Genomic DNA, 15,956 nt, shown 5'->3' with positions numbered 1-15,956 from the left:
TGATGACTGCTTAACCACAGTGAGCTGTGTAATGATGACTGCTTAACCACAGTGATCTGTATAATGATGACTGCTTAACCACAGTGAGCTGTGTAATGATGACTGCTTAACCACAGTGATCTGTATAATGATGACTGCTTAAACACACTGATCTGTGTAACAATGATGACTGCTTCAACACAGTGATTTGTGTAATGATTGTTTAAGACAGTGATCTGTATAATGATGACTGCTTAAGTGATCTGAATAATGATGACTGCTTAACCAGTGATCCGTATAATGATGACTCTTTAAGTCACAGTGATCTATATAATGATGACTGCTAAAACACAGTGATATGTGCAATAATTATGTGCAATAATGATTGCTTAAGACAGTGATCTGTAGAATGATGACTGCTTAACCATAATGATCTGAATAATGATGACTGCTTAACCACAGTGATCTGTATTATGATGACTGCATAACCATTGATGTGTATAATGCTGACTGCTTAAGTCACAATGATCTGTGGAATGATGACTGCTAAAGAAGTGATCTGAATAATGACTACTTAACCAGTGATATGTATGATGATGACTGCTTAAGTCACAATGATCTGAATAATGATGACTGTTGAAGTCTGATCTGTAGAATGATGACTGCTTAACCACAGTGATCTGTATTATGATAACTGCTTAAGTCACAATGATCTGAATGATGACTGTTTAAGCACAGTGATCTGTATTATGATGACTGCTTAAATCACAGTGATCTGTATCATGAGTGTAAATTAATGTTCTGCATCAGTTAACATTTTCCCTGAAAATGTGGGATTCTGAATAGCTCAAAAGAACAATAGTGATAGCCATTTGGATGGGCCACCCATTATCCTACTTCCTTAGCTGCAAAGACAAATTTCCATTTTTGGTGAAATTACAAATTATATCATAAATATTTTTGCCAGAGTTCTTATGCTATGATAATTGATATGCCCAAGTGTTACTAAGCATTTCTTATATATGTACAATGAAAATGATATTTTTGTCATTTTCATTTAGTGGAAATTTAAAATATGGTCTCTAAATTTTTAAATAACACAAAAGTCAAGTGTGTCTGCATAAAATTGTATCATTATGAAAGTAAATGCTACCAGTTTCCTGATTTGTGTTTATGCAGGGAATCCCAACAATATCCTCCCTGCATTCTTCCTCAGTTTCTGCCTTTTTCTTGTACACAAAAGGCTTGGCTTCAATTGTCACTATCTAAAGAAAGACACAAAAAGAACCCAACTTAGAATGTACTACAGGAACTCAACATACATGTACTTGCAAGACTCCATAAATCAAAGTACTTACAGTACTATCAGTCAACATTGCAATGTTCAACAGAAACAGGATTCTAAATTAGACTGTTGTTGTTGCTGTAGGGTTTAACTCCATTTTTCAGCACACGATAGGCTATACATGGCGGCCAGTATTAATGGTGGAGGAAGAACCCGGGAAATCCCCGGAAAGAACCACCAACCACCACCCTCGAGAAGCTACTGGCAAGCTTTCTCACATATCCACATTGGCCGAATCTGAGACTTGAACCCACAAAGAGAGAGGTGAGATGGCAGTGATCCGTAATGGAGAGCGCTTTAGACCACTTGGCCACTCAGTGCCTCTCTAAATTAGACTGAGCTAAGCAGTCAATATATGAGTTGTTATAAAACAAATGGTAACCTGAAGCATGTAGGTTTTTGTTATCATACTGCAGTTGCTGATCAAGGTTTGGGCTATTTTCTTAAGGGAGTTAATGCTTATGCACAACCCAAAATGAATTACAATAATCACAATAACAGTCCTTGGAAAGAAAATTATACAATTAATGAGATGTATATTCACCTTCAAAAATTTTCACTGATTTATGATTTGCTCTAAGTCAGCTGTACAGGTTTTCTGTTTTGGAAAAATAACTGTGATCTCAAATGTGTCATGTTAAACAAAAATCACACCAAGGTACCCTCTTTTCTTGAAGACTTGAAAGAAGTCTATGATCTTCAACCTCTAAAAATCTGACAAATTCTTAAATACTCATTGAGTTATTATTTTATGATCAATTAGTGACAGGTAACCCTTTTTTCTATGTAATAAACCTTTTTCTAAATATAACCCTTTTTTCTATGTAATAACCCTTTTTGGGGTTTGGATATTCAATTATGAGTAACAAAAATATGCAACCAAATTTTACATTTTAGGTTAGTCTAAACTACTTGGATGAAATTTCAAAATACTACATAAGCCACCATTTCACAACGATCATCATTACAATCACAAGTCAAAAGAGAACAGCATAGACCCTGATCTGCTGGTGCATAATAGGATGGCAAGACTTGGTGTACAGTATGTGCTGTTGGGTGCATGTCATACAAAAATAATTAACACTTTTTCCAAGGAAGCAATTTTAACCTTTGACTCTGAGCAAAATTTTGGAAGGTGTTTAAGAAAAAAGTGGATTAGAAAAACACTTTAGCTTTCCATTAGCAAAATGAACGCATGAAATTCACCTTCAACTGGAATAAGACACATATTTTGACATGCCCATCATTTACAATGAGAAAATTCACACCATCCTCTAACTTAACACTGATACTGCTCAAAGATGTTCTTGATGATTTTATTTTACAGATATAAAGATTTATACACAAGTGTTTATACGATATGAAATATATTAAATGAGTTCAATAAGATTTATACTGCAAGCTGTTTATATTGTATTATTCACTGAGTTTGATAAATTTTATGTTAACTATAAACTATTTTGTATCATGTAATTTAATCATGTAATTTATGGGACTTGGCATACTAAATGAGTTTGCTATCTAACATTGTTAAGCACTATTCAACAGTGTGTTGAATTATTTTTACGGCATAATGTTATAATGCTAAGAAAGCTGAATGTCATGTGATAAAACAAGGTTGCTATGTGGCATTGTTAAGTGTTATGTCACAATGTCATGAATGAGCTTTTTCATACAATATGCTAATAATGGTGAATTTTATGTGATAATATATAATAATAAAATCATATATTCACCTGAAGATGTGTGGATATTTTGATCCCTTTGGGTTTTTCTTCACTCAAGCTTGGCCAAACAATTGGTTTTGTCCCAAACTGTAACTGTTCATCATGAATCTGAAAATAATACAAGATAAGGAACTTGAGTAAGAACAAATTATTCATAAATTACACATGATGTTGTAAAAAATCTTATACTCCTACATACTGAGATTAAGTTAACTTTTTCTACTCCAGATGAAACTACCACTTCCAAAGAACTTGCTGCATCACTTTTTTTTTATCAACTTTGATTCCCTTACCATGAAATTTTTGTATAACATTTTAAATCATCACTTTGAATCTTCATACAGAGGAATTTTAGTCTGGTTCCATGAGTCAATTTTTTGCTGTTACATTCAAATACAAGCTTCACAAACTTTGGCATAACTAACCCCTCTAAAATGATTTCAGTAACAAAAAAAAGAACCATCTGACTGGGCAAAATGTTTGCTTTGATGTAGTGTTTAGACTAGTAAATGTAAAAACAACTGTTAAAATTCTCAATGTTCACATTTTTGTCTATTTCTGGAAGACTAACTCACTTGTTACATGTATATCAAAGTCAAAATCTAGTAACAATGTACTGCAAATAGTTTCATGACAGGTTGAAATGTAATATTCTGGCATATGAACAAACTAAATATAAACTGGGTCTTTTTTGCTTGGCAATTCCAATGTATCCTTGATTTATTTGCATCAGTAATTGTCTAAAAAACATTACACAAAAGGCAACAGTTTTTATGACCTACCGATTCTCGGCGATAGATTCCAACTTCCACAAGCCCCTTTACAGGCTGTACATTTTTGATCCAGTAGATGGGGTCTTGCCTGTCCCCATTAGAGTCAAAGCTGACCCTACCAGTCTTCCCATTCTCAAGAACCTCATTCTTGAGGGCACTGCAGAAAAGTGAATACTGTTTTACAATGAATAAATGAAATGAGCTTTATCCAGTTTTGACTGGGATACTGTGCATAACAATATTTCTGCATCATCATACAAATTTATAAATATATTCCCAACAGTAAGATTTTGTACGTTCTGCATAATTCTTACAAAGAAGTCTATTTCATGTGATTCCATTGGTCTGGATTTCTAGCTATTTAAAAACGATATCTTTGAGAAATTTAATTATTCAGATTCTCCTTTTACCAATACAAATGAGAAGAAAGGTGTGTGGATTAATTGGCTTTAGCTGCATAAATACTGTCAATTCACTGTTTTTGTGGGGTATAACTTTTCATGTATTTCATTATTGTTGAAAGCATGAATTTAAATACAAAAAAATAAATAATCCATCTTTAAAAACATTAAGGACCCTTCCCAAATCTAAAACTTTTAGGCACAGGCAAAATTGTATTTAAAAAACCACCAAAAATAAATGATTTTAAACTTCAAAATTAAAGATATAGTCCAATTTGCTATCTAAATTAATCAAAACTTGTATGCTATTGAGCAGTGATAAAGAAGCAGCTGTTTAAACACTGATAGAGAAGCAGCTACTGAAGAGTGATAAAGAAGCAAGAGAGTTGCCTTTCTCTTCCAATGAAAAATAGTAAGGTTGGGCAAAAATAGAGTAAGGCTGCTGCCTTAAATAGTAAGGTGATTAAAAATACTAAAAAAATAGAGAAAAACCTTATTTATTAATGGTTGAGATGTCTGCTTTTTCACCAATGCTGCTTTCTTCTGGCTACACAACAACTTGAGTTCAATTCTAAACAATTTCTCTTCATTTGGAAAAAAACCTTCAAGGAGACCCAATGGTCCAGGAGATAATTCAAACACTTTTCTAGTGATATCCGAGTACATGCATCTTAAAAGTCACTTCCTTACTCTAGGTAGTTCATGATCAGAGACTAATGTTGATCATGTGACTTATAATGATTATGTAGATCAGATGGACATTAAGGATCATTGTCCTGGCCTGTAAACAGTGGTCATGTTATGCTGATTTTAAAAAAATTAATAACTTGACACATAATATAACTATCCTATTTTATGGGGGTTTTGTTTCCTTTTTTTTAATTTTCAATGTTTAATTTTATAAATAACCTAAGGGCTGATATTCATATCTACCTGCATTCATCACTTAGTTATCGACAATATTTTGTGCAGTAGGATGAAATGCTGGGCCAGCTGGTTATGGACATGACCAGTAGCAATTTTAGGTTACTGGTCCAAAGGGCTTGCAGAAATTTCTGGCAAGTATCACACACTGCAAGGCACATGAAATAAAGCTCCAAATCCAATCACATACTGCAAGACATATGAAATTAGGTGCCTTGTCCAATTACAAAAAAGCAAGGCACATGGAATAAAATGCTTTGTTAAAACAGACACTGCAAGGCACATGGAATACAGTGCCTTGTCCAATTACACACTGCAAGGCATATGGAATAAAATGCCTTGTCCAATTACACACAGCAAGGCACATTGAATAAAGTGCCTAGTCCAATTACACACTGCAAGGCACATGGAATAAAGTGCCTTGTCCAATCACACACAGCAAGGCACATGGAATAAAGTGCCTTGTCCAATCACACTGCAGGGCACATGAAAGAAAGTGCCTTGTCCAATCACACTGCAAGGCACATGAAATAAAGTGCCTAGTCCAATCACACACTGCAAGGCACATGGAATAAAGTGCCTTGTTCAAATTGTTACTGACCCAAGCTGACAGAATGAGACTGTACAATACATCACCTGTAACCTGGAAAAGCAGACTACTAAAATCCAGCTAAAAATGAAGAAGAAACTTTGCAGTTTTCTGAAATCACATTATATAGCAGTAGGCCTAAATCAGGTTTTGAGCAGGCCATTGCTGAAATGTGGTTGATCTCTTGTAAGACAGTAGGTTTAAAGGCCCATATTTTTAGGATTTCAGCACCAAAATGAAAACTATTAAAACATACATAACTAATCCTTCTTGTAAAACCGAGTTTGCAAAATGGAGATCGATGTTGTAATTTGTAAGCCATGTGGACAAGCCTATAATACCACTAACCCTTGATTTTAAAATGTTTTATTTGTCTGTATGACTAAATTATGCCTGGCTAAAGGATGTTGCAATTTAAAAGTTTCTAAACTGGCGAGACTTTTAAGAAGCTAATGTTTACCAGATTTAATTCCAATTTCTAAAGAAGTCTATTGTATGCAACAGAATTTTCAGTATATCACAATTTCAAAAGGTTTCCCATGTCAAATGTGTAAGATCTGTGGCATACAATTTCATAACATATTTTTATTACACCCTAACAGCTAAGTTCCCAGTACATAACATATTTCTATTACACTCCAACAGCTATGTCCCCAGTTCCTATTTCTGTTACACTCCAACAGCTATGGGAACTTCCCAGTTCATAACACATATTTCTATTACACCTCAACAGCTATGTTCCCAGTTCATAACACATTTCTATTACATCCTAACAGCTATGTTCCCAGTTCATAACACATACTTCTATTACACCTCAACAGCTATGTTCCCAGTTCATAACATATTTCTATTACACCCTAACGGCTATGTTCCCAGTTCATAACATATTTCTATTACACCTCATTATATGGTTATTTTGATCTATCTGACAACAATGGGGAGAGTTTAAGAGTTCTTGCCGAAAAATGTAATGTTGGGAAGACTCAAATAAACAATATTCTGAAGCAGTGGGAAAATATAGTAAATGGAAAGAGAATATTTTAAATGCTAAGCAATGTATGTTGCAAGATTTAAATGAAGTTGTTGAATGGTTTTGCAATGCACATGCCAACAATAACGCACTGGCATTTCACACTTAAGAATAAAAACTAAAGATTTATATTAACTTGAAATAAGTCTGTTCTTAAGACAAGAAGAATCATTTCATAAATAATGATCCTTTTAAATGAAGACTTTAAATTTTTTGAAGTTATATATACATACACATACGTCTCACAAACATAGTCCCCCTTTGGAAAGGCCACCAGTCTTACATGGCCACTTTCCTCTGCTGAAGGGGTGGCCATAAAAAAAGAGGAACCACTGCATATACACAAAACAAAATTCTTCAAATGAATGCCTTTTTTCTTAACAAACAATAAGAATACTTTTTTCAATACACAAACAAAATACAATTTTTGATATCTCTTACTCAAAGATGATCTTTCCATTTTCCCACTGGGAGTTATCACTGCATCCTTGTGGCATTTTTCCAATGTCTGTGAGAGTATTATTTTCAAAAAGTTTATGAAAGGCATTCCCAATTATGTTTACACTGTCTTCAAGATGTGCCTGCTCATTTGAACGGTTGGTCAACTCTAGTCCTATGGCACCTGCAAGAGAAATAAAGAATAAATAACTAACTTCTACTTCTGCTTTTCCAATTTAACAAGATGGTATTTCTGGCCTGACAGCACCATGATATTTTGCTGGTTATTACTTTTTGGAAACTAACATGACTTGCAATGCCATAATAAGTCTAATGAATTTTTGGTAGATTTTATGATCTCACAATCAGGAGTCAGCTAGTATGAAATGTGCTACAAACTCTCAAATGTCAATGATTGCAAGGTCAACTAAAATACAAAGTTTCTTACAAAAATGTTAAGTCCCAAAATAATAAATGATTTTTATGGATTGATGGTGTTCAAATAGTTCAAGTCCCAAAAGAATAATGGTTTTTATGAACTGATGGTGTTCAAAAAGTTCCCAAAAGATGAATGTTTTCTGGACTGCCAAATGAAAATAATCCCTGCAACAGCTAATCCAAGCATGTCTGAATAGGAATAAGAGCCAGGGATTGGAGTCCATCACAATGCCATTGAGCAACTGTGGTTCCATAACCGGAACCTTTGGGATTGGAGTCCAGCACTATGCTACTGACCCACTGGGGCTACATAACCACAACTTTTGGGATTGGAGTCCAGCACTATGCTACTGACCCACTGGGGCTACATAACCACAACCTTTGGGATTGGAGTCCAGCACTATGCTACTGACCCATTGGGGCTACATAACTACAACCTTTGGGATTGAAGTCCAGCACTATGCTACTGACCCATTGGGGCTACATAACTACAACCTTTGGGATTGAAGTCCAGCACTATGCTACTGACCCACTGGGGCTACATAACCACAACTTTTGGGATTGGAGTCCAACACTATGCTACTGACCCACTGGGGCTACATAACTACAACCTTTGGGATTGAAGTCCAGCACTATGCTACTGACCCACTGGGGCTACATAACTACAACCTTTGGGATTGGAGTCCAGCACTATGCTACTGACCCACTGGGGCTACATAACCACAACTTTTGGGATTGGAGTCCAGCACTATGCTACTGACCCACTGGGGCTACATAACCACAACCTTTGGGATTGGAGTCCAGCACTATGCTACTGACCCATTGGGGCTACATAACTACAACCTTTGGGATTGAAGTCCAGCACTATACTACTGAGCCACTGGGGCTACATAACCACAACCTTTGAGATTTGAGTCCAGTACTATTCCACTGGGGCTCCATAACCAGAACCTTTCGGACTGGAGTCCAGCACTATGTCACTAAGCCAGTGGGACACCATAACCACAACCTTTGGGATTAGAGTCCAGCACTATGCCACTGTGCCACCATGGCTCCATAACCACAACCTTTGGGACTGAAGTCCAGCACTATGCCACTGTGCCACCATGGCTCCATAACCTCAACCTTTGGGATTGAAGTCCAGCATTATGCCAGAGCCAATGGTGTCTCCATAACAACAGCCTTTGGGATTGGAGTCCATAACTATGAGCCAACGGGGCTCCATAAAGATAAATGTATAAAGAAAAGAGTGGTTGTTGAAAATCCTCTGTATTTACCGTTACTTTACAATTTCAAGAAAAACACTCACCGTGTAAGTCTATGGGATTTTGGAAATACAGAATAATTTGTTAGTGTGAAGTGACAGTAACTTGGTACAGTATAAAAGTTTTTACACTTAGAGGATACAAAATACATGTAATTACGACATGGTTCTGCAATGATGTGTCTACATTTAGCTATCATCCCAGATAATACTGTTCACAAATGTACTTTGAAAATGCTCTCTATCGCTCATATTATATGATCATGATTCTTTTTCTCTGCTGTTATTTAATGATTTAAAAAGAAAACCCATTAGAGTGGTGAGAAAAACCTCAATTCCTAGTTTATTCCACTGTTTATCAACTTTTACAACATTAAATATAATATAATGATTCATAAACATTCAGATGAAATATTTACATATTTGTTAGGTATGTCCATAGCAATCAATTATACTGACAAGTAGTCCATATTCTTGTAGTAATAATGACTGAAGAAGAAATTCTGCCGTGTAATTTTTGTGTTTCGGTGGTACTTTTTCATCTCAGACATAATATGTTGCAATGTTGATTGTAGTGAGGATAATTTTGTTGTTTTTATTAAATTCTGATTGGAGATAGTAATTTGAAGAAATCTGTTGTTTAAAACAAGATATCTCTTTTTGCTTAGCCAACATTTTTATGTTGTGAAGTGAAAAACCTAAACAGTGACACTCACCTCTGGTGCAGACAGATGGATGGACAGACATGTACATAGACACCAAAGTGATGACTCTGTCAAGCTTCAACAAGAAAGGTCTTGACAATTACTGCCCAGTGCACAATTTATACATCAGAAATATGGAAAAAGAAATGAAACATTGTTAGATCACCTTACACAACAAAAATTATAGCCATTTTTAAGTTGGATGAAATTTCCATATTTCATCATGTACTGATTACAATCTTCAAAAGTCCCACTTAAGTTTTTCATTTAGTTGCATGTAAGTAATCATCTTCATTAACCTCAGTTTTTCTAATTAAATTCTTGATTAATTAATGGTCCCCAGAAATATGTCATTATATAATAACCCACATTTGTGTTTCTGTGAAAGATACATGAATGGCACTCACCTTCAAATCCAAATTGCATAATTATGTGCAATATTTAAAGATAAAACTGAAACCATCCCATAAGTGTATGAAATAGTTTACACCTTGAATTAATTCTAGTCAGTTTGAAATGACTACATTGTGAACCTGGCAGATACAGGATTCGAAATGATGCTAAGAACTGCTTCTTCAATCTCACATTTTGGTAGCTAAAGTTAATTTAAATATGAATGTGAAAAACATATTTTTTTTAATGCAAATAGGTATTCTTTGAATTATAATAATTTCTTTTTTTTAACATTTTATCAATTCTGTTAGGACAGTTGTTATCTGTTACCATTTCAAGATACTGGAATATACATTGGAGAACTCACCCCTCAGTTTTCATTTTGTTTTATAATCTTGTGGTAATTCTACCTCAGTTTGTGAACAAATATTGACCAATATTGATTGTCAAGTGTGCCAAGTACAGGATTATTTTGTATAAATTAAACAATAATGAAAAACACATGAAGAGACTGTTATATCCTGAATTACACTACGAATTTTAAATTGACCAGAAGCCATACCAGATTATGGGTGGTTATGATGTACCATTTCAATGTCTGCTAGATGTCAGTAAATTCTGCAATTTTGCAACCAGATATTACAGCTGTCCATATACATGTATGTAGTTAATTCACATTTAAAATCTATTTGAGTGCAATAGTACGGAAATTATTAAACTTTGAACAATGAAACTTAACACATTATCAGGGTCAAAAGTAGACGACCCAATTTGATTTTCAGGCCAATAAGGCAGTTTATAAAAATTGTTCTTATACAATTGTGAACTTTTGGGACTAATATGATAAAAACCTTGATGAGCACAATAACCAAAAATCCAACTGTGGTAAGCAGGTGAACCAACTTTTGTAAGCATGTTTGTAAATGTCATATAGTCAACCTGATTACATTATCATGATACTGTAATAGCAATTTTTTAAATTGTTTTTGAACTTTTTCTACCTTTTGGGGGAGACATTCATGTTTTTCTGTTACAAGAATTTCATTTATCTCTTTTCTTCAATTGCCCATTAAGTACCTTTCACTGTTAACTGCTATAAAATTAAGAAGAATGCAAAAGCCAAGAGATACAATGCCCGTACAGAATATAACCATTGATGTTTTGAGGTTCAGACAATAAAACAGAAATATATCTGAAAAGTCAAAGTCACTGTTAGCAAAGCCATTATAAATCACTGCATGAAAATTATCTAATACAGGTCTCCTTATAATGGCTTTATGGTCTTAAAATGAGTAACAGAAAAGAACGAAAATGAAATTTTTTTTATAAAATTCAACAAATAATTTATTTCCCTAGAATACAAAGTGAAAATTTAAAAAAGAACTTACAGTACTGTGAATTAAATCCCAAACAGTTCAAAAACATTCTGTCACAAGTACTAATGAATAAAGTTCTAATCAAATTCCAGTGATGTTTGAAATAAGATTCAGTGCTGAAGGCATTGAGGTGCCTGTAATCTTGAATGAAGTAGCCTGAAGTGTGATGATGTACAAACAGTCTACCAATTAATCACAATAATATAATCCAAGATGTCCTTGTCTGAATTTGAATATAATTCCAAGTTCATATTTCTGTACAAAAATACTAATAATTTGTTATGTATTTATAATTTGCACTATTTGCTAGTCTTATGTCACTTGTTTAGGCTCGAATAAACAGTAACACAAGAAAGAGTGGAAACAACAAGCTTTGAAAAATACACTAATTTATTTCCCTGGAAAAATTCTGTAAAAATAAAAAAATATATGAACTTATGGTTTTGTAGAATCAAATCCAAAAATGATCCAAAAATAATCAGAGAAAAAAAATGTAGAAGTCCTAATAACAAAATGTTCTAGTCACTTCACGTTTGAATCCCGACAAAGAATCCAAGATGGAAGACGATGACGTATTCTACAATCTGTACTGTTGAAGTCTACAGTTCCCTGTAGAAATAAGAATTATTACTCTGGTTTCTGATAGCTGCATAAATTTTTATAAAAAACTGTTCTTGTTCCACAATATTATATGAGCATACATATTTTCCTGAAAAATAACAATTAATGCTTCTGAATCAAAGTAATTTGAAATAACCTGGTCTATGTGATGATTGTCACATGCTTTACTGTAACAGACTTTCTATCTGTTCATGAACAATGAACTTCTGACCCTCATGTTTTTTTTGTCTTAGTTTTTTATACAAATCATGTTTACCTGAAAATCAGTCATTTGTCCAATAACATTCGAGCAGAATAAGTTGTGTGGTAGATACCAAGTGCTCAAAAATAATATTCTTGGACACAGAGACTTGGATTTATCATGAAATTCAAATAAAGATATATTCTTCAATTATATTATAGTGATCCGACAAAGAACTACTGGCACATTGCCATGACACAAGCCATCACAGGCACAGGCACATAAACACTGCCAGCATTGGATTTATTTTGGAATACCTCTAAAGTTTAATAATGAACTTTATTCATTAGGACTTGTGTTAGTAATTCTAGAATTATTTGCAATTTAATTCGTTATACCATTGATTATTTTTACATTTTCATTTTGTATTCTAGGGAAATAAATTCTGCTGAATTTTCCAAAGCTTGTTTCTTCTCACTCTTTTCTATTGCTTAATTTGAAACCATAGTCATAATAAATTTAATTAAATAATTTCACTGAAATGACATACTGAACACAATACAAATGATTACTGCTTCAGAAGTTATAGCAGGAATGAGTAACAAGTTAACCCTTTACCTCATGCATGCGCCCTTGGACGCCTCTACTCCATTCACATGGAAGTAGCCTTTTGACGCCTGCTGTAAACATCAGCCATTTTAAGTCAGTTTTCATAGTGCCACCTTCGGGGAAAAACCCCTATTAGATACTACATTCATTTCTGCGAATGACAATTACGTCAGATCACATGGTCACTGTTTATGCTCTGGTCGATATCTGCTATTTAAAGTAACTGGGTCATAATCTCCACTCTCCAAAATGAAGGTCGTGGATTTCATTCAGTATTTACAAAGTTTTCATGATTAGAATCACAACTATGAAAGATTCAATAACTCAAGATTTTACATGCACATAAAAAATTCCTCCGTGAAAAATAATTACATAGCTATAACAATCGGACTTTACTCTTAAATTTTTCCACACATAATAGATGTGTACCAAAAATGTAAAATGGTTAAAATTGCTGTTAAACATAACATACACTACATTGCTTAACAGTTAACAGGCAGGCCTATGCATATGGAGTCGAATAGGTAACAGATGTTCTATTTATAGCACGCTGCACTTTGTAACTATGCTCTATGAGGTAAAGGGTTAACAAGATTATGCACCCCTCTACCTGACCAAGGTAACAATTTCCATTTGCTAAAAATACTATATTTTGTGGAATTTTTCATTCTGGAACACTCTGGGTTGTTTAGAAGATAAAATCTGTTACTAAAATTATAATAAAGATCATCATAAACACAATGTAATTGACTCAAACCAAGATAAAGATCTTAATATTTAATCCACACTCATAGGGAAATATTAACTATGTCTTATTTGTTTACCAACATAAAAGTTACTGGTAAAGTAGACAATGAACATGATTTTGGACAAAGTCAAGTCCAAAATACAATCATACATATCATACAGTCATAGAAAAAAAGAAGTAACAAATAATACAATTTAAATATACAACCATTCCTCCTGCATAACACTCTTCATTAAAACAAAATGTGGTACCATTATGGTCCCCATAATCAAATTTAAACCCAACTGTCACATTGTAACAAGTAAGAACTGTATTATGAAACAAAGAGTCCCTTGATCGGATTGATGCTCTTCTGGCCAAAAAGCATCTACATGAATTTAAGATGTTAAGTATAATTATTTATATTCTTTGTTGGCTTTTCTCAATAATTATATATTATATGTATATCTGTAGTTTGTACTTGACCTTGTGCAAATCAAATTAATGGTGTACCTGACCAGAGACATTTAGTTTGTAAACAACATAATACAATGCTAATAGTTCTCCATCATTGTATATTAAATATTCAGATCGTTATTTTTTACTTCAATCTAAGTTAAAGATAGTCTTGAATATGACCTTTGAAACTTCCAGAATGGGAATTTAGTATTAAGTGACAGAGTATTTTCAGAAAATGGTAATTGCAATCTAGATCAAGCAGAGGGATATATAATCTTGTGTACATTGGGATTATTCAATCTTGCCTTAACATCTGAAGCAGATTCAGTCTTATCGTTGTTTTCAGATTTTAATTAGGTTGAATTTATTTGTTGAAATTATTCACTGGAAACTCACTAATATTCTTTGACTAAAACATTAATTTGGCATTATAGTGAATTCATTCAAGAACATTTTTGGATGATATTATTGTGAAACATCAAATGACTGTTAGCATCTTCAAGACTACAGGCACATCAACACATTCAATATCAGAATTTATTTGGAATACCAAAGGAATTCCATTGGAACTTTATACATTTGGATTTATGATAGAACTTTTAGTATTTTGGATTTAATTCAACTATAAAGTTGTTTTTAAATTTTGACTTTGTATTCTAGGGAAATAAATTATTTATTGAATTTTAACAAACTTGTTGATTTTTTTTCTTTTAGTTTAGGATCATAGGAATTGCAACAGAAAACGGGGCCCATCTCACATATGAATGTCTCTAAAATATTTCAGAAAACTTTGTTTTTTAAATTTAAATTCCATTGTTTCAGAACTTTCTAAGTCCCAGGTATTTTAATTCCACATATTTGATAAATCTATAGTGAAACCAACAAATTTTCATGATATCATCTAAAGTGGATAACTCTATTTAAAATCCTACACAGGAAGGGTTAGAGCCCTCCAAAAAGGATAAATTACTTTATCTTGCCAGACAATATTATCTTTCTGAGGTGAAGGTTTCTTTCACAAAGCAAGAAATATAAAATATTTTGGTCTAATATTTGGTAGAAAAGAATTTTTGGGATAAAAGTGTTTTAGGTTTGATTAGTAAGCCTGTATTGGGATCGGAAATGAAAGTAATAGAATTGAAATTTAATACAGATGGAAACAAAGTTAAGAAAGATTCAGATTCAGAAGGAGGAAAGATAGAAACAAAAAAATGCAACTTCAGAAAGGGGAATGAGAGACACAAATGCAGCTGCAGAAAGAGGAAGGAGAGAGAAAGAGAAGAAAGGCAAATGCAAATGAAAAAAGAAGAGATGGAAATGCAATTTATACAAAAAGAACTACAACTGGCAAGTGGAAAGCACCATCTCACCCCTCTTTACATACAAGTTTAGTTTCTGATGTTACCAAAAATATTATGTGAGTACCTCCATTTCATGAAAAAGAAGTAGATAAGTATTTTCCTCATTTTGAAGAAAACAAATTGCCAAAATTTGGAATGGCCAAGAGAGCATTTGGCTCTATTATTACAAAGTATACATACTGGCAAAGCTCATGACTTCACTGTCAGTACAACAAAGTGCTCATTAATGATCTGGTAAAGTAATGTATCTTGAAGGGTTATGAATTGATACCTGAGGCAGATCAACAAAGGTCAAGGAACTGTAAAAAAAAACAATGGACAGACCTATGTCAAATTTGCAAAAGAAAAAGAACTATTACTTATATATTTATATTAATTAATTACAGGTAGTGCTCAATTACAAAGGTTCGTAAAGACTATAATAACTGAAGACAACTCACATTAGCTGACGAATTCAAGAATTGTGTCCGTACTGACATCAAGACCTACCTTGATGAGCAAAAGGTTGAAACTTTAGAAAATGCTGCTCATACAGCTGACGATTATTCCTTGAATCACAAAGTTTCTTTTATCAACAAGTCTTCTATTCAGCAGTTTTGTGGTAAAAAACCATCCCA

General features: G+C 33.5%; 1 protein-coding gene across 2 annotated transcripts in view; it reads right to left on the bottom strand.

The window, feature by feature from the left end:
- The window catches only part of LOC149786106 (glutamate receptor ionotropic, NMDA 1-like), a 108,139-nt gene that overhangs the window by 65,219 nt on the left and 26,964 nt on the right, over positions 1–15,956 (bottom strand). For both annotated transcript variants that reach the window (XM_089976421.1, XM_089976422.1), the window contains exons 6-9: positions 7,210–7,390; positions 3,834–3,981; positions 3,061–3,159; positions 1,133–1,244 (exon numbers count right to left, since the gene is read on the bottom strand). In XM_089976421.1, coding sequence (XP_089832547.1) covers positions 1,133–1,244; positions 3,061–3,159; positions 3,834–3,981; positions 7,210–7,390 — 540 coding nt within the window. The remainder of the gene's footprint in view (positions 1–1,132; positions 1,245–3,060; positions 3,160–3,833; positions 3,982–7,209; positions 7,391–15,956) is intronic.

Source organism: Sinohyriopsis cumingii, chromosome 12 (assembly GCF_028554795.1).
Source record: "Sinohyriopsis cumingii isolate HCF-2022 chromosome 12, ASM2855479v2, whole genome shotgun sequence".
NCBI lineage: Eukaryota > Metazoa > Mollusca > Bivalvia > Unionida > Unionidae > Sinohyriopsis > Sinohyriopsis cumingii.
The sequence above is the reverse complement of the archived record's forward strand: the minus strand, read 5'-3'. Positions and strand labels throughout refer to the sequence as shown.